The sequence below is a fragment of the Mesoplodon bidens genome (genome assembly GCF_964165515.1).
Source record: "Mesoplodon bidens genome assembly, chromosome: 5".
Taxonomy (NCBI): Eukaryota; Metazoa; Chordata; class Mammalia; order Artiodactyla; family Ziphiidae; genus Mesoplodon; species Mesoplodon bidens.
In genome coordinates, this window is record NC_138161.1 from 909565 (window position 1) to 932289 (window position 22725).

General features: G+C 51.2%; 1 protein-coding gene across 1 annotated transcript in view; it reads right to left on the reverse strand.

Annotated features, from left to right (window-relative positions):
* Window positions 1–22725, reverse strand: part of PCNT (pericentrin) — a gene marked incomplete at its 5' end in the record, with an annotated part of 91718 nt that overhangs the window by 61081 nt on the left and 7912 nt on the right. Inside the window, 6 exons of the mRNA XM_081234721.1 lie at window positions 4689–4835; window positions 7925–8053; window positions 16505–17042; window positions 18331–18782; window positions 21007–21212; window positions 22031–22187. Of these exons, the coding sequence (XP_081090847.1) occupies window positions 4689–4835; window positions 7925–8053; window positions 16505–17042; window positions 18331–18782; window positions 21007–21212; window positions 22031–22187 (1629 nt within the window). The remainder of the gene's footprint in view (window positions 1–4688; window positions 4836–7924; window positions 8054–16504; window positions 17043–18330; window positions 18783–21006; window positions 21213–22030; window positions 22188–22725) is intronic.

The window sequence follows — 22725 nt, forward strand, 5'->3', positions numbered from 1 at the left end:
GAGCCCTGGTCCAGGAAGATCCCACATGCCACGGAGCAACTAAGCCCGTGAGCCACAACTACTGAGCCTGCGCTCTAGAGCCCGTGAGCCACAATTACTGAGCCCGCAAGCCACAACTACTGAAGCCTGTGTGCCTAGAGCCCGCACTCCACAACAAAAGAAGCCGCTGCAATGAGAAGCCCATGCACTGCAACGAAAGTGTAGCCCCTGCTCACTGCAACTAGAGAAAGCCCACGCACAGCAATGAAGACCCAACACAGCCAAAAATAAATGATTGATTTTTTAAAAAAAGAAATGCATTTAATACACCTGTGATTGAGAAGGGTCACTTGCCATATCAGTAAACAAAGGATGTTGCAGCCATCAGGCCACCACAGCCGCCCGGACAGTGAGCCCTGAGCGGGCTCAGCATGGGAAAGCACAGGATACTGGACCCAGGTAGAGGAGATGCAGATCAAAAAATGATTTCAGTGAGCCCAGACTTTGCTTCTTCCCATACATAGAAAAGCGCTAAATTCATTAACTTGAGATGCCTGGTTTCTTTAATTAATAGTAATCTGAAAAGGAATAGCAGAGCGGCCGGCTGTCTTGGTCCAGAATGGCTGTCAGCACATCAGTCATTCACCTTCCTGGTCGTGTGGCTGATGGGGAGCTGTGGCTGCCCTGCCCAGCGTCACAGGAGAGAACTGGACCACGTAACACTGGCCCAGGAAAAGGTAAAGATCCAGAATTCAACATTCAACGGACTGCACACTGCTTTCACGCCATCGTAAGTCAAAAAATCCTTCCTAAGTCAGACGACTGTAAGTCAGGGACTGTCTGTGCTCAAGAAGGTAATAGAGTTAATTCATCAATGAAGAACGTTTGTTCATCCAAAGATGACAAAAGGGAAAAAACCCCCACAAATTAGAAGAAATCCAGAAATACAAAAAAAACCTTCCCTAAATCAGTAAGAAAAAGACAAACAACTCTTTTAAATAGAAAAATGGCCAAAGATACAAAAAGGCGTTCCACAGAAAGGGAAACACAAATGGATCACAAACATAGTAACAGATGCGCATCTTATCAGCAAATTAAGACCACCAAGAGACACCATTCCGTTGCCGCAAAATTGGCAAAAATTAAAAAGCAAGAACATTCCAGGAGAGGATGTGGAGTAACGGGAGCTCAAGTGCACGACTGCTGGAACTGCCCAGAAACAGCCTTGGGCTTACCCAGCAGAGGCAGAACCCCACAACCTGGACACGCACTTCTAGGTTTAAGAAGCTCCTGCACATCTGGAGTAAGAGGTGTGTGTAGGAAACTCAGGGCAGCTTTACTCATAATGGCAGAAAGACAGAAACAAGCCCAAGTCCACCGATGAGCACACACGCAACGGCTGCCACTCGGCGGCTTGGACAGCGGGTACGGCCCCACCAGCGCCGTCTGTGAACCTCCAGTCAACACGGAACCCTTGTGAAGGCCGGAAAGGGCTGAGGCTCAACAGCAGAGTGTCCAGGAATAAACACATCAGTGAGCAAGAAACCTGTAACAATCAGAAGGGTGGCTGCCTCGGCGGGGGGCAGGGGGCGGGGGGGTCTCCTGAGGTGCTTCACGTGGGTGGTGGGACACCATCCTTACTCCACAGTATTACTTTAACCGAACATGTACATGTTAAGGACACCTGTAAGATGATTTCACAGTGGAAACAGCTTCCCGCAGAGTCTGGTTTCCTGAAGGGTCGTACACCCTGCTCCGACCGGGGAGCCCCCGGGCAGCGGACGCACAGCGCAGCCCACTGGCCCAGCGGAGCCTCCTGCTGTCCACCTCCACGCGCCCGCACGGGGGCCTCCCCCACTCCTGGCGCCTCCCCCACTCCTGGCGCCTCTCAGTCTTTCCCCCCCACCTTCTCGCACACTCCTGCCATCAAGCAACCATCCCCCCTTTTAAAAGTAAATAGCTATGTATGTTACAATTTCTCTCTTAATTCAGAATTTAACATTTCTTTTTAGCTGTACTAATACTTTTATTAGGACTGTTATTGTTTCTGGTCCTTGAGGTATAAAATCGCAGAGGCTTTGAATGGTGTATCTCTAACCCTATTTTGCCCACAAGCCAGGTTAATTTTAGTATTTTGTATAGAATAAGTTTTTTTAAGAATGCATATCATGTATCAGCAGAAATGCCTGGTATACTGAAGAACAAGCTTAAGAAATACTTCGAAAGGCTCGTTCTTCCTCATGGAACCCCCTCCTGCCTAAGCCCTGGTGCTGTCCTTGCTCCCCTGCACGTGCCCCCCCACCCTCCTGCCTTCTCGTGGCTGGGCTCCCAGCACAGGAGGGGCCTCTGCAGCCAGGAACATGCCCCTTGACGGGCAGCTAATGACTGACCTCCACAGATACATGCTGCCCTGAATCTGGCTGGGAGTGACTTTGACATCTTTGGTACCAAATTAAGTCAGACACATCCATGTGCAGTGTTTACAGTCAGAAGGCCTGGCCCCACCACTTGGCAGCCATGGACTTTGAGCAAATTAACAGAACCTCTCCTGGGCCTCAGTGTCCTGAGAGGGAGAGAGCTGCATAGAAATGAGAAAATTCTACACCTAATGTGCTTAGCGCGGTGCCTGCACATATTCATAAGAAAACTGTGCCTCCAGTGTGTGAATAAGTTCAAATCCAGTGACCCTGTATGATGATAACGTCACAGAAAGCAGCAGTGCTCTTACGACTCTGAAAGGTCACACAGCGGGACTATCTCTAAAAATAGTATAAATACACATCTGTATTTTCAATACTAATAATAATGAAAAAAGCCCAATTCAAAAACTGTCAAGGACCTCAGCCATAAAAAAGAATGAAATAATGCCATTTGCAGCAACAGGGATGGACCTACAGAGTATTATGCTTAGTGAAATAAGTCGGACAGAGAAAGAAAAATACCGTATGATATCACTTATATGTGGAATCTAAGAAAATGATACAAATGAACTTATTTACAAAACAGAAATAGACTCTCAGACATGGAGATATATTAGGAGATAGGGATTAATATGTACACACTACAGTATATAAGATAGATAACCAAAAAGGACCTACTGTATAGCACAGAAAACTACATTCAATATCTTGTAATTACCTATAAGGGAAAAGAATCTGAAAAAGTATATATATACACTTTATATATATATACACACACACATATGTATATATATATATATATATATATATAACTCAGTTACTCTGCTATACAGTTGAAACTAACACAACATTGTAAATTAACTGTACTTCAATAGAAAAAAATTGTCAAGGACCTGAACAGACAAAAATGGCCAACAAACCCATGAAAAGATGTCCAACATCACCAGTCATTAGGGAAATGCAAAAAAAAAACAAGATATCACCTCACATGCATTATGGTGGCTATTATTTTAAAAAATGAAAAACAACAAGTATTGATAAGAATGTGGAAAAATTGGAGCACTTGTGCACTATTGGTGGAAATGCACAATGCCACAGCTGCTGTGGAAAACAGTTTAGCAGTTCCTCAAAAAGTTAAACACAGAATTATCATATGACCCATCAACTCTGTTGTTAGATATATACCCAAAAAAGCAAAAGCAGGGACTGAAGTAAATACTTGAACCCCAATGTTCACAGCAGCGTTATGCACAACAGCCAAAAGGAAGAGACGACCATGAACAGATGTCCATCAACAGATGAACAGATAAACAAAATATGGTGTCTATATACAATGGAATAATATTTGTCAGCCATAAAAAGCCATGAATGTTGATACACGCACAACATAGATGGACCTTGAGGACATTATACTAAGTGAAATAAGTCAAACACAAAAGAACATATATTGTATGATTCCTCTGAAATGAGATCCCTCGAGGAGTCAAATTCACAAAGGCAGAAAGTACAGTGGTGGGTACCAGGGCAGGGTGGAGGGGGATGGGAGTTGTATTTTTTTTTTTTTTTTTGCGGTATGTGGGCCTCTCACTGTTGTGGCCTCTCCCATTGCGGAGCACAGGCTCCGGACACGCAGGCTCAAGGGCCATGGCTCACGGGCCCAGCCGCTCCAAGGCATGTGGGATCCTCCCGGACCGGGGCACGAACCCATGTCCCCCACGTCGGCAGGCGGACTCTCAACCACTGCGCCACCAGAGAAGCCCTTTTTTAAAAAATTAATTTATTTTTGGCTGCATTACGGTCTTTGTTGCTGCATGCGGGCTTTCTCTAGTTGTGGCGAGTTGTGGTGCACGGGCTTCTCATTGAGGTGGCTTCTCTTGTTGCGGAGCACAAGCTCTAGGCGTGTGGGCTTCAGTAGTTGTGGCCAACAGGCTCAGCAGTTGTGGCTCGCAGGCTCTAGAGTGTAGGCTCAGTAGTTACAGCACACGGGCATAGTTGCTCCGCGGCATGTGGGATCTTCCCAGACCAGGGATCGAACTCGTGTCCCTTGCATTGGCAGGCGGATTCTTAACCACTACGCCACCAGGGAAGCCCAGGAATTTTTAATGAGGGCAGAGCTTCTAACTGGGATGATGAACAAGTTTGGGAAATGGACAGTGGCGATACTTGCACAATACTGTGAATGTGGTTAATGCCACTATAACTGTACACTTAAAATGGTAAATATTATGTTATGCACATTTTACCATACACAAAAGAAGAATTAACAAAGAAAAGATGCACCCCACATACCTGCAGAATTTGGTTATTCTTCTCCTGAAGCTGCAGAGACAAAGACTCTTTCTCTTTTTGGTGAAGAGACTGTGCCTGCTCACGCTCAAGTTTATGTATCGCCTCTTTTTCATGCAAAGCAGCTTTCTTTTCACTTTCAAATTCACCCTGTACAAAAGTATATTATTAACAACAACGAAAAATGCCTTTAAGTTATAAAATTATCCTTGCTCCATTTCGCTGCTGTTCACTAGAATTTAGTTCATTCGACAAATATTCATTGATTCCGTATTCTGTGCCAAGAACAATGATCAAAAAGGCCAAGGCCACTATCCCCAGTGGACATGCGTTCAAATGTGCTTATCATATAGAATACAAAAGAAACAGCCTGCTACCTTTCCCAATGGCCACATTAAGAAATTCTCCATCATCAGGGTATCATGACCCTCAAAATCCAAGATATTTAGAAACCTAACTTCCTCTGGTTTTAAAAAATAAACCCTGTTTCCTCTTAAATAATAAAAAATATTTTTAATTATGTTCACCTAATGAATTAAAATACATTAATGAAATAAGCTTTTTAAAAAAAATACAGAGATAGCATTTCCAGAATGGCAGAATAAGGACCTCCAAAAATCCACTCCTCTACAAGAGCACCGAGAACACTGGCAAAAACTGTCAAAATCAACTTTTTCATAGCTCTGAAAATTAAAGTGTTTATTAAAAACAAAGGCTGAGTCGCCATCAGAACAGGAAGCTTTGGATGTTTGAACCTGCCCTAATCCCATCACTCCAGTCTCTGGATAGCCTTGAAAATGCAGCCCAGGGAATTCCCTGGTGGTCCAGTGGTTAAGACCATTTCAAGCTTTCACTGCTGTGGGCCCCAGGGTTCAACCAGGGTTCAATCTGTGATCCGGGAACCCGCCAAAAAAAAAAAAAAAAAAGAAAATGCAGCCCAGCAACCATGGGGGGAGGAGGAGAAGAATGGGTTGCACCAAAGCACCACCACCAACTGTCACTAACTGACCTGTCTGGCAGCTCACTGAAGAGCTCCATTCTCAAAGCTGGTTTTTTATTGGATCTGATTCAGAGCTCACCTCAACAATCCTGTGCCCAAGCCATTTGGCAAAAACAATTAGCAGCAACTGTTTAACATCTCAGTGGCCTGAGGCAGTGATAACAATTGGAGCTAATAAGAGGCTGATCAAAAAACTTAAAAGGAAGTGAAAGCTAAGGCAGAGATGTATACTGCCTGCCACAGCATTGAAGGCATGCCCCAACCAGTGCCCCACAATAAAGAGATAAAATTATGAAATGAAACCAAATAGATATTCTGAAGCTGAAAAGCACAATTACTGAAATAAAAGTTTCACTAGAGGGACTCAACAGCAGATTCAAGTGGGTAGAAGAATCAGTAAACACGAAGATAGGTCAAATGAGATTATTCATTATGGGGAACAAAAAAAAAGAAAAAGAAAAAAGAAATAAAGTAAGTAGGCTCACAGGCCTCCAGGACATCCTCAAAGACCAACATACACATCATGCGAGTCCCAGAGGAAAGGACAAAGGGAACAGGGCAAAAGAATACTTGAAGATAACATGCCTAAAAACTTTGCAGATTTGATGAAAAATATTAATCTATATATAGAAGCTCAACAAACTCCAAGTAGGATAAACTCAGAGATCCACACCTGGACACATCATAATCAAACTGCTGAGAGACAAAGAAAATCTAGAAAGCGGCAAGAAGTAATTTATTTTGTCTTTTATATTTATGTGTATAGCTTGTAATTCTTTTTTCTATGTGATTTAGAAGACAAATGCATAAAGAACGAGCATAAATTGTATACAGATGTTCTTTGTATGACAATATTAGCACAAAGGAGGGAGGAAGGAAGGAAGGAAGGAAGCTATATCGAAGAATAATTTTGTGAACTATTAAAATTAAGTTGGTATTAATCTGAACCATATTGTTATAAAATGTTCAATGTAATGCCCAGGGCAGGCACTAAAAAAATTAAAAGCAAACAAAAAAACAAAAAACAAAACAAAAACAAAAATCAAAAAAATATAGAAAAATAAACATCAAGGAAATCAAAGCAAAAGAAGTCAGTAATGGAGATTTAGAGGAACAAAACAGTAGATATATAGAAAGCAAACAGCAAGTACTGACACACCCTACAACATATATGAACCTAGAAAACATTATTCTAAGTGAAAGAAGCCACGCACAAAAGGCCACATTTTGTATGATTCGATTTCTATAAAATGTTCAGAAAAGGCAACTCTACAGAAGCGGAGAGTAGATCAGTGGTTGCCAGGGGCTGGGGGAGGGAAGAGACTGCTAACGGGTGGGGGTTTCTTTTGTGGTGATGTAAATGTTCTGGAATTAGACAGCAATAAGAGTTGTACAGCTTTGTGAATACACGGCAGACCACCAAACTGTATATTTCAAAAAGAGTGATTTTTATATGTGCATTATATCTCGATAAAGTTGTAATTAAAAACAAAACCAAACCACAGTAAAAATCATTGTGAGAAGTGGTGCCGAATGCTCACTCATCCTGAGCAGACACCCTTCCGTGGCAACAGGCCCCTTGAAGCAAGAAAAGGCTTGACGTGGCCGCTGCTGAGTCACCAATGCAAGGCCATGAGCAGGGCTCAGATTTTCCCAGGCTTAAATACAGCCGGCTCTTTACCACGGGGTTGGACAGTGTGGGTCCACTTACCCTTGGATTGTTTGTTTTGGGCCGTGCTGAGCAGCATGGGGGATCTTGCCTCCCTGACCAGGGATCGAACCCGGGCCCCCTGCACTGGGAGCGTGGAGTCTTAGCCACTGGACCGCAGGGAAGCCCCACGGATTTTGTTTCAATGGTAAACACTACAGCACCACATGATCCGTGGCTGGTTGAACGTGCAGATGCACAGTAATGGCGGGTACGGTGGAGCCACGTGTGCCGAGGGCCAGCTGTCAATCACAGGCAGATTCTCAACCGTGCAGAGGGCTGGCACGCTTAATTCCGTGTTGGTTAAGGGTCAACTATTTGATGACAATTTCTTAAAAGAAAAGGAATGCTAACTAGTCAACTTAATATAAAAATGAAAGAAAAAAAGTTGCCTTGAAAAATCTCAGTTTCTAAGACAGTGAATATGTGTTTTAATTTTGCATATCAAAATTAATTGAGAATAAATTTTTCTTATTTACTTTGCAGGTGAGAAAGGATAGCAACGAAAGAGATCACTCTTAACCCCAGTACCTTTAACTGTGTGATCTGCTGCTCCAGCAGCGCCTCTGACTGACACGTCAGCAGTTCAATCTCCTCTTGACAGCAGACCCGCTGCTCCTCCTTCTCCTCTTCCAGCTCCGCAGGAACCGAAGTGCCCTGCTTGAGTGGGGAGGAAGGTCAACACTGGGCCTTGACCGTGTGCGTGGATCTGTGGTGAGGCTGGAGCTCAGCTTATTCCACATATTTTCACTGTGACGACATGCAGCAGTCAGGTTATAGCTCGTAGAAAACTTCAAGTCATTCTTTGTGGGCTCTGGATTCTCACCTCAGTCACAAGCATCAGAAACTGGGGTTTGCAGAGCACAACACTGAAACTATACTTTGAAGTTCTAGAGACCATTTCTCAATCAACACAGAACATTTTTATAAACTTCCTCTCCTAGAACAGGTTTAATTCAATCCTTTAAAACGAAGAATCAAGTGCAATTTCAAGTTAGGACATGTGGCAGTTTCCAAAGCCCTTTAACTGTCTCACCTGCACCACACAACCACTTCATGGGAAGGACGGGGTTCACCCAGATGGTTCACAGCCAGGAAGAAAGCTGCAGCCCTGACAGTAACCGGATTTGACCACAGATGCTGGCTCTGTGTGTGCCAACCACAAAATGCTAGTGAACAAGAACAAAACCCCGAATGCCAACGGGCACCACAGACCGGCAGGGCAAGGCCAAGGGAGAGGAGAACAAGCCACACTCTCTTTGCCCAAAAACAGACTTTAGGACACTGAAGGACGCTGGGAAAAATAAGAAAACATCAACACCCAAGAAGAGGCAAATCCCGCAAGGCACGTGATAAACAGGAACCCCAGTGCATGGACCGCTTCGGGCACAGCGCCCGGCACAGGCATCTGCACTCCTCCCTCTCAGCACCTTCGGCAAACAGGTCCTGAGGGCAGAACCCGCACACTCGCTGGCCTGTTAAATAAATGCTCTGGTTGACAGGTCGAATCGTAAGCACCTGCTTCTTGAAAAACTTGACTGAGCCACAGACCACATGCTTCAGGCAAAAATCTTTCACAGAAGCCAAATGTACACAAATAGATAAAAGTGAACGTGTGTTTGGGGTCAGGGTCAGAGTCCAAGAGCGCCCCACACCCCAGCGTGCCTCGAGTCCCGGGGCCTGCAGGCTACACTGCACACGTGAGAGTCCGGGCCCGGGGGCTCAGGCTGCTCTTTCTGGCCACGGGGTCCTTCCAGGCCTTGGGGTCACTGCCCACCAACAGAGAGGGCGGAGGGTGGGTGCCATACAGAGCTGTGGCTGGGAAGGAAGAACCAGCCCACCAATGCCAAGCGCCTGGTCGTCTGCCCAACTGAGGCTCCATGGGCCCCAGCACAGAGCGGACCTTGCTGCAGGAGCGGGGCCAAGCACAGGACTCGTTTCTCAGCCTCCACGGCCTCAGGGAGGGTTTCTAGGCAGCTGGCAGAGACATGCCAGGTCCAGCAAGACGTCCCAAACGCAGTCAGGAGCAGCGGACACACAGCGCCCCTCCCAGGCGCCCTGTGCGGGGGGGGGATCCCCCTAACCTGACACCTGCAAGGGTCAGTGGGGACACCGCAATCTGCTCTGCCCAGTGCGCCCCCAGGTCTGGAGCAGGACTTTGCAGAATGCACCAGGCTGAGGCCAGTGCAGCGGAGCAGGACACAGTCAGGGGAGGCCACAGACGGCATCACGCATTCAGCCCAGCGACCTGGACACCTCAGCACCCCCGGGCTGGCTGCGCGACCTCGGCCCCCGTGACTTGACCAGACAGGCTCAGAAGGGGTTTTACTTGTGCCACTCCCTGCATCCCCTCAAGATCTCCTTACACACAATCATTCTATTTCCAGCCTGACTAAACTCTCTCTAATCTGTTCTAAATGGTAAAGTCAATATAAGAAAAAGATGTTTTTAAAAAGTTATTCTCGAGTTTTTCTAAAAATCCACAGAATTACGTGGGAAGTGTCATATATATTTTACTCATTAAAAAAACAATGGATACGCTTAAAGGAGAAAAAATTAAGTAGTTCTGCACAAAGAATACCAACATAGTATTAAGAATAAATTCAACGGATATTGAATTAAAGACATTCAAACTATATCTAAAATAACCACAGGTTCTCTTAATATGTTTTAAACATCATATGAACAGATTTTCTTCTCCCCAAGAAAAGATGACATCGCCTGAGCAATTGATGGTGGTCAGACGACAGTTCACTCCTGTTTTCCTTCCACTGCTTAGTGTTAGCAATACAAGGGTGATTTCTTTGCAGGACACTTATCTCTAAGAAAAAGAAACCAGGCTTACGTTTTCAGAGAACTTTTCTCACAACCAAACTCCAAAGGGAAGTAACCTGAAAAATAATCCAATCGCTTCACAAGCGCTGGGTAAACAACTTTTCTGATAAGTGACACTGCTTTTCAAACAGGTGCAGAGATATTTGTAGCCCAGATAAAACCCATTCACAGAGGAAGAACAGCATGTCCCTGCTATTTTGGGGACAATGACCACAGCATCCCAGAAGACACCCAGCAAGGCTTTATGGAATATCTGTCTGTGAGGAGAGCCTGAGGGAAGATGGTAGGACGAAGAGGCCACCACCTGGAACTATTCTCACCAAGACATGGACCTGAATCCCATCCCGTGTGTAGACTGCTGACACATTTACAGGCAATAAGGGGGAAATGGTAGCCAATGTCACAGGAAGCAGGAAAAACAGATTCAGCACAGCTCAGGCCCTATGTGGATCCCAATTTGACCAGCCACAGGAAGAGACTGGAACTTAGGCTGGATATGTGATGAAATTAAGGGACTACTATTAATTCTGCAGGTTAGCATGGAGCATGTTATGGTATATTTGGGCGGCTAATGCACTGAGATTGGCACGTACCCATGGGCAGTCAGATTGTGAACTGTTCTCTGTTTCTGTATATGTTGAAATTTTCTCCAATAGAAAGTTAAAATAAAATAGGGAAAGAAACTGCATATCCCACCTCCCCACAAACCCACATGTTTTCTCCTGTGAAATGAGCTACACAAAAAAGGTCACTTAAACAGTATCTAATATTCACATCCTTAGTAGCAAAGTAAAAGAACGACATACTTGAACAAACAACTAGAAAAATACTTCCCAAATGTTCTCAGCGCTCTAAAGAGAGTCAACACGGAAGTACAAAAATGCCAAGCCGAAGAGCAGGACACATGTCACGAACAGGTAACAGAATCATCAGAGTGAACAAACAGGATCCAACAAAGTCTCTTTAGAGGGAGGATTGTAAGCCAGTAAATACCAGGAAAGGCCGGCGGCAGAGTCTGCCTCTTCAGAGGATTACAGAAATGAAACTCAGACGCCTCCACAGGTCAGCAGGTATCAGGGCAGTGCCCCAGAAGAGGAGGACGTAGCTCATAAGGGCACGAGAGCAACGAGAGCACGAGAGCACAGCAACCAGAGCACCGAGAGCAATAAGAGGACGAGAGAAAAGAGAGGAACAAGAGGAAGGAGAGCGACGACACCACGAGATGAATGAGAGCAACCAGAGTACCGAGAACACCGAGAGCACTGAGAGCACGAGAGCACGAGAGCAATTGGGCTGCAGCCAGGACCACCGTCTCCTCCACGGTGCCTGCAGCAAGCACTGTCCCGGCAGCCACTTGACCCCTCTGTAATGGCCCCTCAGGACTGAACTCGAGGGACTGGGGCACTTAGGACACTGCAGGGACAGAAAGCGGGCTGCGGGGGTGAGGGTGACCTCGGGTGGCCTCGGCCTGCAGCGGCTTGAAGCAGGATTTCAGTTCCCGACCAGAGCCTGAGGCTGGGCAGCGGCAGTGAGGGCGCTGAATCCCAGCCACTGGACCACCAGGGACCAGCAGCCAGCGACAAGGCCCTGGCCCGTCCGCTATGAAAAAATGAATTTCCGCAGAGAGACAGAAAGTAGTGAAGCAAGTAAAGTGTTTTTTAGAAGGAAAAAGAGTACAGTAGACACACGGGCAGGCTCAGAGAGAGCGTCACGCCCTCATGGCAGTTTAAATCACTTTCGTGGGCATTTCTTCCGGATTTCCTTTGACCAACCATCCTGCTCTGCCTGGTTCTGAGTCCGTGTTTGGTGTATCTCAAGGTCCTCCCATGCGTGTGCGCACATCTCTTAGCCAAGATGGATTCCAGCGAAGAGGCCTATCTATGGGTAGTTGGCATCACTTACTATGAGGTGGTGCCCCTCCCTTTTGGACCTCCAAGGAGCCCTTCTGCGCATGTGTAGTCGGGAGGGTCTCCTTGGCTTCGAGAATGAGGAATATATGGTCTCTTATCTTCTATCTGGGCAGGGCCCAGCCTCCTCCATTATCCTGCTTTTATGGAGCTTCTGTCCACAGGGGAGAAACTGTTCAGCCTGGGGCCCATCTATCTCCTGCCTCAAGGGAATACTGAGGGGATGCTGAGGAGACAATGAGGGGACACAGGGGCTGAGGGGACGCTGAGGGGGCTGGGGGACACTGAGCAGGCTGAGGAGACACTGAGGGGACACTGAGGGGACATGGGGGCTGAGGAGACACTGAGGGGACACTGAGGGATCATGGGGGCTGAGGGGACACTGAGGGGGATGAGGGAGCTTTGTCCTCTTTAATGAAACCTGAGTAAGATGACATTGTGCAGAGAAGACAGTTTGTGTGACTTTATCAGTGACCAGCTGCATGTCTGGTCTCAGCCGGGCTTTTATCGTGTTTCTGATATCTGTTTTATCGTGAGCATTTGTGGGCATGGGCTTCCTGGGTGTGGATCCCTCCTGTCCTCTCATTCCCCAAACATGGGAAACCCGGATTCAGGGCATCTCAGGGTCCAAGGAGCAAACCAAGAAAAATGCCAACTCCCAGACTTTTCAACCAAACAAAAGGGATAAATGTCATATTTATGCTTCCCTTTATTTTTCTCCAATCCACTAATTCTCATTCTGGGAACTTCCACGTGAAAAAAACAGTTTACATGCTAATATCAGAGCAGTCAATATGTACACACACAGCTAAGAGCACTGACTATTAACCTAGGAAACCTAGCGAATGCCAGGCCTTATTTTACGGTTCGAAATGAGCTATTAACATGTCCCTTTGAAAAGCCCCACAGAAAAAGTACCTACAAAAATTTATAACCTCAATAAGTTTGTACATATGCTTCACAAAAAACACCAGTTATCCTTACCCCCAGAAAGATCAGAAGATGCGGAGACACAAGTATTTCAAATCTAAGATCACCAAGGCAGAAGGGCCTCAGGGGCATCCAGCCAAGTGTCCTCAGATGGACTCCAGGGGTTTTGCAAGCCCTGCGAGGATGGTGTGCAGAATTCCGTGCATACACGCATGTCTGCACGTGTGCTATGCGTGTGCACTACACACATGCAGGGAGGGCAGGCGGGGCAGTGACATCATGTGGGGTCTGGCTGCATGGCGTCTACACACACCTCTGCCATCCTGTGTCAATGCAAAGGGCACTGAGGGGTGTGAGCCCCACAGGGGTCACGTGAACCCGGGCCAGGTCCCAGCCTCCATGGCAGCCCCGTGTATTCCAACTGCTCTGTTAGACTCCACTGTAACCTCGACCTCGCAATTCGACATGTTGCTTATACACGTGGTGACACGCAAAGTTAAAAATCCAAAGAAGTGGGAATTCCCTGGCGGTCCAGTGGTTAGGACTCGGCGCTTTCACTGCCTGGCCCCGGGTTCAATCCCTGGTCAGGGAACTAAGATCCCACAAGCCGCCCAGAGGAACCAAAAGAAAAAAGAAAAAAACTCTAACCAAGAGCCCGTAGCGTGTGGCAATCCCTAAGAGCACCTGCTGGGGGTGGTTGTTCTGCGTGGACACACGTCACCCACACACCCAAGCAGCCCGCCTGCTCCACCCTCCTCCACAGCCACCGCCTCCTCTGGCCTCCCCTGGGTCCAGAGGCACGGGCCCTCTCCCTGGCCCCAGCAGACCCCCGACACTGCCCGCCCCCGGGCTCCCCGCGAGCCTCGGTCAACCTAGAGCAGGGCAGCTGCCTCCACCAAACGGCCCCCGTGGGATACATCCGGGCACTTTGCTGCTGCCCTGCCCTCCAGGGGCCCTGCCCTCGGTCAGGTCCTTACTGCCCACCTGACCTCCGAGATCCTAGCGACACTGTGTGGCAGGGCCATGGGCACCTCGGCAACAACTGCCCTGAAGAGGTGTGCAGGACGGGGCCCCTGGCAGCAAAACCCTCCCGGGCGCGCTGCCCTGGAGCCCCGATCTGGGCACCGCTCTGGGCCCGGGCCACCGCTGAGCAGGGCGCAGGCGAGAGGAGCGCAGCACGTGGCATGCGCCCCACAGGGGACGCACGTGGGCTATGCAGGGCACAGGGCGCGGGGCCGTGAGTCCCAGACGGAGGGGCCGTCCCGGAAGGAAGGGCTCATGGAGAAAACGATTTGACGAAAGGGAGGCAAGAGTGGGAGTTTCCAGGCGGGAGACAAGACCAAGTTCAGAGGAGGTCACAGCCAGGGTGTTCCAGAAACTGCCAGGCAGCAGGTGTCCGGCGCCACGAGAACAAAGAAGACAGGACATCGGGCCAGAGGACGCTTGGGCGGAGTCTGTGCAGGGCTGTGCCCCCAGGTTGCACCATGGGCCCCAGGGTTTGGGGGTGCAGCACGGGATGCAGAGGACATGGAGCAACTGCCGGGCACCTGGCACAGGCAGCCCCTGAGGTGCCCCACAGGTCCCACGCAGCTGAGCGCAGGCCCCGGGCCCTCTTGGCAGGTGTGAGGCCTGCCCAGCGTCCACCCCACTGCGGGCCTCACGGATGTCCGAGGGCTCTCATCACGAGGAGAAGCCTCAGGAGGCCCAGCGGCTTTGCTGATGTCACCGGCATCCCCATGGGGGCCAGAGCCTGACCCCCAGGCCATCCCTGAAGCCACCACTGCCCAGAAGGAACCTGTGGGGGCCCCCTCCTGCGGAGCCTTCTGCACCTGCATCTTGGCCACATGCCCGCCCCTGAGCTCCTGCATGGCTGCTTTTGGCTGCTGCCCCAGGGGCAGGCCCTCAGTAGGCCACACCAGCTCCACCTGCAGAGAGCGAGTCCACAGGGCACTGCCACCCACACACACCTCCCACCTGCAAGGTGGGAAACACTCCACGTGCTTCCTGCAAGCGCGTTTTACACTAATAAAATTAAGCCATGGTTTAAAATACATAGCTTTCTCATGTAAAAAATGCGTACTTCTCCCTCTTGATATTCTTTTAGAACTTCATCTTCTTCAAACCCTATAATCTGAGGAAATCTAATTTAGATCCACAGGGTGGGAACAAGCCCCCTTCCCCACGCATCCATCCGCATGGGAGGAGACTGAAGCTGACACTGAGAGCTCACTGGACTGGCCTAGGGGCACCACAGCCCTCCAAATTCACACCAAAAGGACAACTCCCAGGGAGGAGTTGTGACACCTGCCCTGGGGCCCGAATTCAAGGACAGGCCAGAGGCTCATGACCCCAGGTGGAATGTGCTCAGCCCTCAGAGAATTTGTTCAAGATCTCGCCTGCAAGGACTTCCCTGGTGGTCCAGTAGGTAAGACTCCACGCTCCCAATGCAGGGGGCCCAGGTTCAATCCCTGGTCAGGGAACTAGATCCCACATGCCGCAACTAACAGTTCTCAGGCCTCAACTAAAGATCCCACACGCAGCAACAAACATCCCACGTGCCACAACCAAGACCCAGTGCAGCCAAATAAATAAATAAATAAACTTTTTTTTAAAAAAAGGAAAAGATTTCGCCCGCAGATCACACAGAGCCGAAGCATACAATGAAGCCACCACACCTCTCAGCACTAGGCTGCCTTCTTCCTTCCATCCGTAAACACGCTAAACCAGGAGCGAAGGACAAAACCCCCCTGGGAACATCCCATAAAGCACGTCTCAGTCACGAGCGAAGGTTCTACCTGGTACTTGTGTTCTCACAAGGCTGAGATTTCCTGCTTTGTAATTTTGAATATCTACTTCTTAAATAAGTGACAAAAGTATGAAGGCGCCAGAACAGGATCATTCTGAGTGCCTGGCATGCACACCTGGCCCAATGGGCACAGAGCAGCCCGTCCCCACACTGAATTCCCACTACGTGATGACGTTCTAGCCAAATAAATGCATCCTATTCACGACGTACAAGTGCCATAGGTCTGCAGATGAGGAAAGGGGAGCGCTGGCTAGGGCAATGGGGCTGTCTCCAGAAGCTCCTTTCATGCTACAGCTGAAAGCACCTGCCAAGGGGACAGTTGCTGCTCGACACAGGACAAAGGGTTTAATCTCACAGAAATTGGTAGAGGTCCTGAGGAGCACTCTGAACCCTTTGAAATCTCACAGGGAACGCTGTACGCAGGCACAGGCGCACGTTTTTCCAGGATCAGAGATCCAAAGCCTTCACCAAGGAGCCTGGGACCAAAAAACGCGTAAAACTCACTGTTGTGTACCCGCCTCACCAGGAAACCCACCGCTGTCCCTGGGACACACACACACACACACGTGCAGCTGACACATATGGGCAATAGAAGACACCAGTCCTGGGGAAGGGCAAAGCCCCGCACCTCACCTGGCGAGCTCCGCGCAGCCGAGAGGCTCTCACACCCTCCACGTGCTCTGTGTTCACTCCCGCTCTCAGGCCGTCCTCTGTGGACTGAGGCTCTTCATCGTGTTTCAGCTTCAGCTTCTCTAACACCCAAGTCAAGACCACGTGGTGAGAAGCATCCTCTTTCTGCAGCTGCTCCTCCAGGCCCGGCAGCTCCAGGCCCCACAAGGTCTGCATCTCAGACAGGTAACGCGACTCCAAAGCGTACAGGCGTGACGCGTGTCTGGTCTCCAAAGCACTGATTTCCGCAGCGTGTTTTGTCTGCAGCTCAGCCACACGGGCTTCTGAGAGAGCCCCCCACTCTCGCTCCAAAGAAGCCCTTAGCGCGTCCACCTCGGCCTGGTGCCGGGTCTCCAGCTCCGCAGTCAAAGACAGGACGTGCTGCTGGTGTCTCTCCTGGAGCAGCTGGAGCTCGCGGGCGTGCTTCTCCTGGGCCTCCCGCAGGAAGGCGTCTTGCTCTGCGGCGAATTTCTCTGTGATTTCTCGACGTTCTTCTAAAAACCTGAGGAGACAAGCCAAGTGAACACGGAGAGCCAACATGCAGCCACAAAAGCATCAACCTCACATTTCTCACAGGAGACACCACTTTCTACTGGTGAGACCGTCGTGCCCAGGTTTTCCCTGCTCTTTGCACCTCCCGGGGCTGCAGATGGTCCGAGCCCCACTGCCAGCCGTGAGCGGAGAGCCAAGGGGCCCACGAAGCCAGAGGAGCTCGGACGCCAGAGCCCAGGCTTCCCCAGTCACCGACTGAAGTACAGGACACAGGACCCCCAGCCAGAAACCACACACACATTTCCACAGACACCACAGGGAAGCAGGTGTGACGGCTCCTCGGCAGGGAGAGGACCTCAACAGGGAAGGGGCAGCGGCATCGTTTACAGGAGCCAACAGGGCTGCAAAGAGCATTCAAAAGACCCCCAAAACCCCTTCGGGGTGAATTAGGGGCATGAATTAAATGAGTTGCAGGTGACACTGGCTGGCAAGCACAGAAGCAGGGAGACGGCCCTCTAACTGAAGCACCCAGCACCCCAGCAGGAACAGGGAAGAATCTCTACGGGGCACCCATTACACGTTAGTGCCACGTGGCGCGTTCAGGTGAGTGACAAGAGCTGGGATGGGATTCAGGTACTAACTGTGCACCAGACACCACGAAAGCCTTTCCACTGATCAGCCCATGCAGGAGGGCTTCGCTAAGGCCTCATGAGTTTGTCCACCGTGCCTGTGTCCTTCCAGCTCACACGGGGGTCAGGATTTGAACTCAGTTCTCAGACCCCAGAGCAGAAGCTCTTGCACCTGCCTCATGACGCTGGGGAGCAGCTGCCGCATGAGAAGCAGCAAAACCAAGAGCAGCTCCAGTGACACCAGGACTCACCAACACCCCTGGTCACTACAGCCCAGATGTGCAAAGAGGCAGCAAACCAAATCACATTCTAAATCTACTTAAAGCTTCAGGGAAGTACATACATAGTTCAGAAAAACTTTTTTTTTTAATCTGTTTGAGTTTAAAATACACAAGAAACTTCAGAAATGAACCACACGTCCTTATGATAAATGAGGCTGAAGTTCTGCTACTGAAACCGTAAACCGTGCAAAGAACACAAATGACTGTCACAGATGCATGCAGGGCAGCGTGGATCATGGGACACGGGCTCCACAGGAAGGATGGGGGTGCTGCTGCTGCCAGCAGGTCCCGCAGCCCCAAGAGCCACGCGTGCCCTCCTGGGGACCGGCCTCACCCAGACAGGCGGGCGGCCCTGTACTGAACAGGCGGCCACAGGAACGTCACCCACCTGCTCTGGGCCAGCTTCAGCTGGAGGGCACAGTCCTCCTTCAGGTGGTCCCGGTCCATGGGGGCCAGACCACCGCCCAGCTCCCGGCCACACTGGCTGCACTGCAGAGACTCGTCCCCCGAGAGCCCCAGCTCCAGCTGCCTCAGGCGGCCCTGCTGCTCCGCCAGCGACCCCTCCAGGTCCAGGATCTGGGCCGCCTGCTGGTCCTGCAGCTGCCTCAGTTCAGCTTCTCGAAGCTCAAACCTGTGCATCATGGACAGCTTCTCGGACTCAGCCTGCTCCTGCAGCTCGAGGAGCAGCTGCGTCAGCCTCTCTTCGTCCCCTCTCCTCGGGTCCTCACTCGTGACTTTCCACTCAGCCTCTCTCTCGCCGAGTTCTCGTCTCATTAGCTCAAGCTTCTCCTTAGCACTCTTCAGTGCTTCCTGGTGGGCTTCAACTGAAGTACATTTCACCTGCAGAAAGCACAATTTTATTTAAGAAGGAGGAAATTAAATGAAAAGATCACTGGCAGCAACGACCCAAATCCATCTCTGAAGATAGAGAAGTTCCACAACATACAAGCACTAGTTTCATAATGTATTGCACAGAACAAAGCAATGGCAGTGTTTCTTATCCTGATGGGAATAAAGGAGCCTAAAATGCACAAATCTAAGACTATGTGCTTAAGTAAGACGTGTCCGTGTCCGCATCCCGGCACCTGGCCCCGACTGTTACCTCGGGGGCTGGCAGGTCTGGACACACACGCGAAGGGGAGCTCCTCTGCGATGAAGACCAGCCCAGGGGATCAGACACGTACGGGGCCTCCCGTCAAGGGAAGGCCAACCCCCCAGACAGAGGAACCACCACCAGCCAGGACGGAGCCACAGGAGAGCAGCAAACAGCGCCAGGCCAAGCCTCTGGACTTGCACAATGAACGTTCCAGGCTCTACAAGGGACCTGAGCAAGAGACTGAAACCAACACCCTTAAAGGTGTCATGTGAAAAGGGAGGTGAACCAGAAAGCTGAACACACACAAATATCCTAATTTTCAAAAAAGGAAAGAAAGGTCAACAGACTACTGATCATCATCAAAAAGAAACAAAACAAAACCAAAAAGGTTTGTGAGATTGACCTCAACTCTTCATTCAAGTTATTAAAGTTTAGGGCCTGCTCTTAGTGATGGCTGAGAATCAGCTCTCAGCAGAGACGACAACTGCAGACGCCGGATAAAATCCAAGAGATCCCGGGGCGGGAGGAGGTGTGTGGGGCAGGGGGGTGGTCTGACACCCAGAATAAGGAAACGGCCTGGGTCACCGACCTGTTTGTGCCGTGCACGTAGAAATCTTACTTGTTTGAACCAGAGGAGCTGGGAGGTGAGGGGGGAAAGCCCATTAGGACAGAGGCAGAGAAGGAGAGCTGCAAAATCTGTGACTGGATCCAGCCCAGCTCCCAGGCTGGTCCCTGGTCACACACGTGCGAGCAGACTCCAGAGCAGGCCAGCCAAGGCCAGGAGAACTGAAGGGCCCAGCACAGAGAAGATGGGGAGGCGAATGGCCTCTGATGGGGGCGGGGGCGGGGCGATCTCCTGGGACCGGACCCTTAGCCCGTGGGGTCGGCACTAACCCCAGGAGATGCCGTCCAAGGTGAAATGGACAGATCAACGGGCTCCATCGAAGGAAATGCAAACGAAGGTTGGAATGACCACACTGGTCAAAGAGCAGGGAGATTTCAATACTAAGAAGCTACAGGACAGAAAGGGGACGTTTCATTAATGATAAAAGGGTACACTTCTCAGGAAGACATAACAATCATAAATGTGTAATAACGGAACCATAAAACACTTAAAAAGTAAAAACTGAGAGAACTGAAGGGATAGAGAGAGAATTCCACACACCTCTCTTAATAATTTAGGTAAGGAGATAAAATGGTGGTCCAGGAAATACATATACCCCTGAACGTCAAAAGCCTTCAAGGAGAGTCTGTCCCTCAGGGAACGGTGCCTGAGAAGGTCATGTGCCAAGGCAGACCGCCGGCGAGCAAGCATCCGCCGTGAGGCCGCGGGCCTCCCACAAACCTGTCCGAGCCTGCTGTGCCCCCGTCCGCACCCCCAGCGCCTCAGCGTGGGGACGGCATGTGATCCGCCCTGCCGGTAACAACCGCTTCCTATGCAACTGCTTTGATGGATGAGGAACCCCAGGGAGGCTCCGCGGGGAAGACCAGGGGCGAGAGCAGCACCTCCAGATGGTCACCCTGGGCCGCTCGGAGGGAACACGAGAGAAAGTCACCTCCACTCCGCCCCTCTGAACTGTGGTGAGGCTCGCCAGTAATTCAGGGGAGGGGTCTCATCACCGCGTGCGTCCGCGGCTACACGACCAACAGTCAGCAAGAAGAGTCTGGGGCTCAGGACACCACAGAAGACACCGTGGATGAGGCCTGAAGGTGGCCTCGCCAACCACCCTGGCACCCCTCAGAGGACCCCGGCCAGTTCCCCTGAGCACTGGAGGCCCCGGTAAGGAGCACACTCGGCCCCCGGCTCAGGTGGTATCCCATCCCGACCCCGAGGAAGGCACCCAGCAAGCAAACACTGCTCCAGGTGGAAGGCGTGGTGGACCTCGGGGGCTTGCGCTGACCCCGGCCAGTTAACACGAGGCCCCGGTGGACGCGGGGAGTGCAGAGTGGTGAGGTGTTTCAACTTACTTGCTCAGAGTCCTCTTCTAGGCGGATTTCATGCTGCAATTTCTCGTGTAAATTTCTATTTTCTACTTTTAAGAGGTCGATTTCTTCCTTGAGCTCCGTGAGAAGCAGCAGGAGATGAGCCTTGTGCATGGTTTCCAGACCCAAGTCTCCGGCTGCCACCTCCAAGGCCGTGCTGTGTGCACACAGGAGGGGCACCTGGGCGAGCTCTGCAGGGGACCAGGGGGCAGGACCGTCAGGCTGACCCGCAACTCAGACTAGACACCTACCTTCAGAAGCCTCAGACAACCGCACAAAGATCCTGAAACTCCCCGTGTGGGCTTGGTGGCAGAAGTGGACATGACACACCCATCTTCAGCCAAGTGGTCACTGAGCCCGAGGCCCAGATGAGCAGGCCCATCCTGAGCGGCTCACACCCACCGTTGCTCCTTCCGCCTGGGTACTGGGTGACCTGCCACCCCCAGAGCTCCTCTGGCCAGGGCTCATCACCGTCCCAGGCTCGATAAAGAGCCAAGCGTGGCCAAGGCACCAGCTGACAGGAACGTGCTGAGCAGCGGCCGTGGGGCACCCCTCCCGCAGGAAGGAGAACAGGGAGGACACGATGCCAGCAGCCGTGACCAGCTCTCTGGGCTGCATTCTTCCCCTTCACAGGCCCGCCCGGCTCCGAGGCCCCCGACAGGGACCCTGAGCCACCGGCCCTCACGGCGGGACCCGCTGCCTTGCCCCCTCAGCTCTATGCGGGACCCACCCTCTCCTGCGCTCGTGTCCAGTGCCGGCCTTACGTCTCCTCTCCTGGGTCCCTGACCAGCCCCAGGGGCGACCACAGCTTCTCCGTCCCCGTGACACCGGGCAGGCCCTCTCCTGACACGCCCAGGCCTGCTCAAGCCCCGAGGAAGGGCCCGCGGTGCCACAACACAAAGTGAACACAGCCAGCACGCGCAGGTGGCTCTCGTGGGAATCAGTCACCGCCCAGAACGTCCCCTGTAGGCCGGACTCCAGGCGACACAGCGGCACTGAAGGCACACACCTTGGCCGGGCTCTTCCGAAGGCCCCGCATGCTGCTCCCCTTCCAACACCTGGGTCCCCGCGAGGCCCGCCTCCTGCTGGACTTCCTGGGAGGACCTCCCCGCTGCTAGTTGGTGCTGGTGGTTTTCTTCTAGCTGTGTGTGCAACCCCAGGGTCTCCTTTGGGAAATCACAGAGAAAACCTTCTAATGACTCTCCCAGCCTCGTTCCTGAATCCCTGCCTCCCAGGGAACCCCCCAGGGGACCCACCCCCACGGAAACTCCCACGGAGCCTCGCCACGCACGGCCACACCGCCTGCTGCCCCACGTCTCGCTTCCAGCAGGGAGGCAGGCCTACTCCACTGACGCTGAGCCGTGGGCACTGGGTCCCCCACCGGAGCCCCGTCCCTTGCCCTCCGCACCCCAGGCCAGGCCTCCGGGACCAGCCACACGGCCAGGGCCTTGGTGGAAGGCGCCCTGCTCCACCTGCGGCTCCCCGGTTTCTCCTCACTCCCTGCCCTGCACTTCCCATCGAGAGCCGGGTGCTGGGCCTGCCCCCCGAGGACGACGCTCTGGAGCGCCTGCCCCCCGAGGACGACGCTCTGGAGTGCAGGGTCCGAGCAGCTCAAGGCAGTGTCAACGTTTCCTGTTCCCTCAATGTGCAACCAGTCACCCCATCTTCCTCAAAATCACAGAGAGGCCACGGCAGCCTAAATGT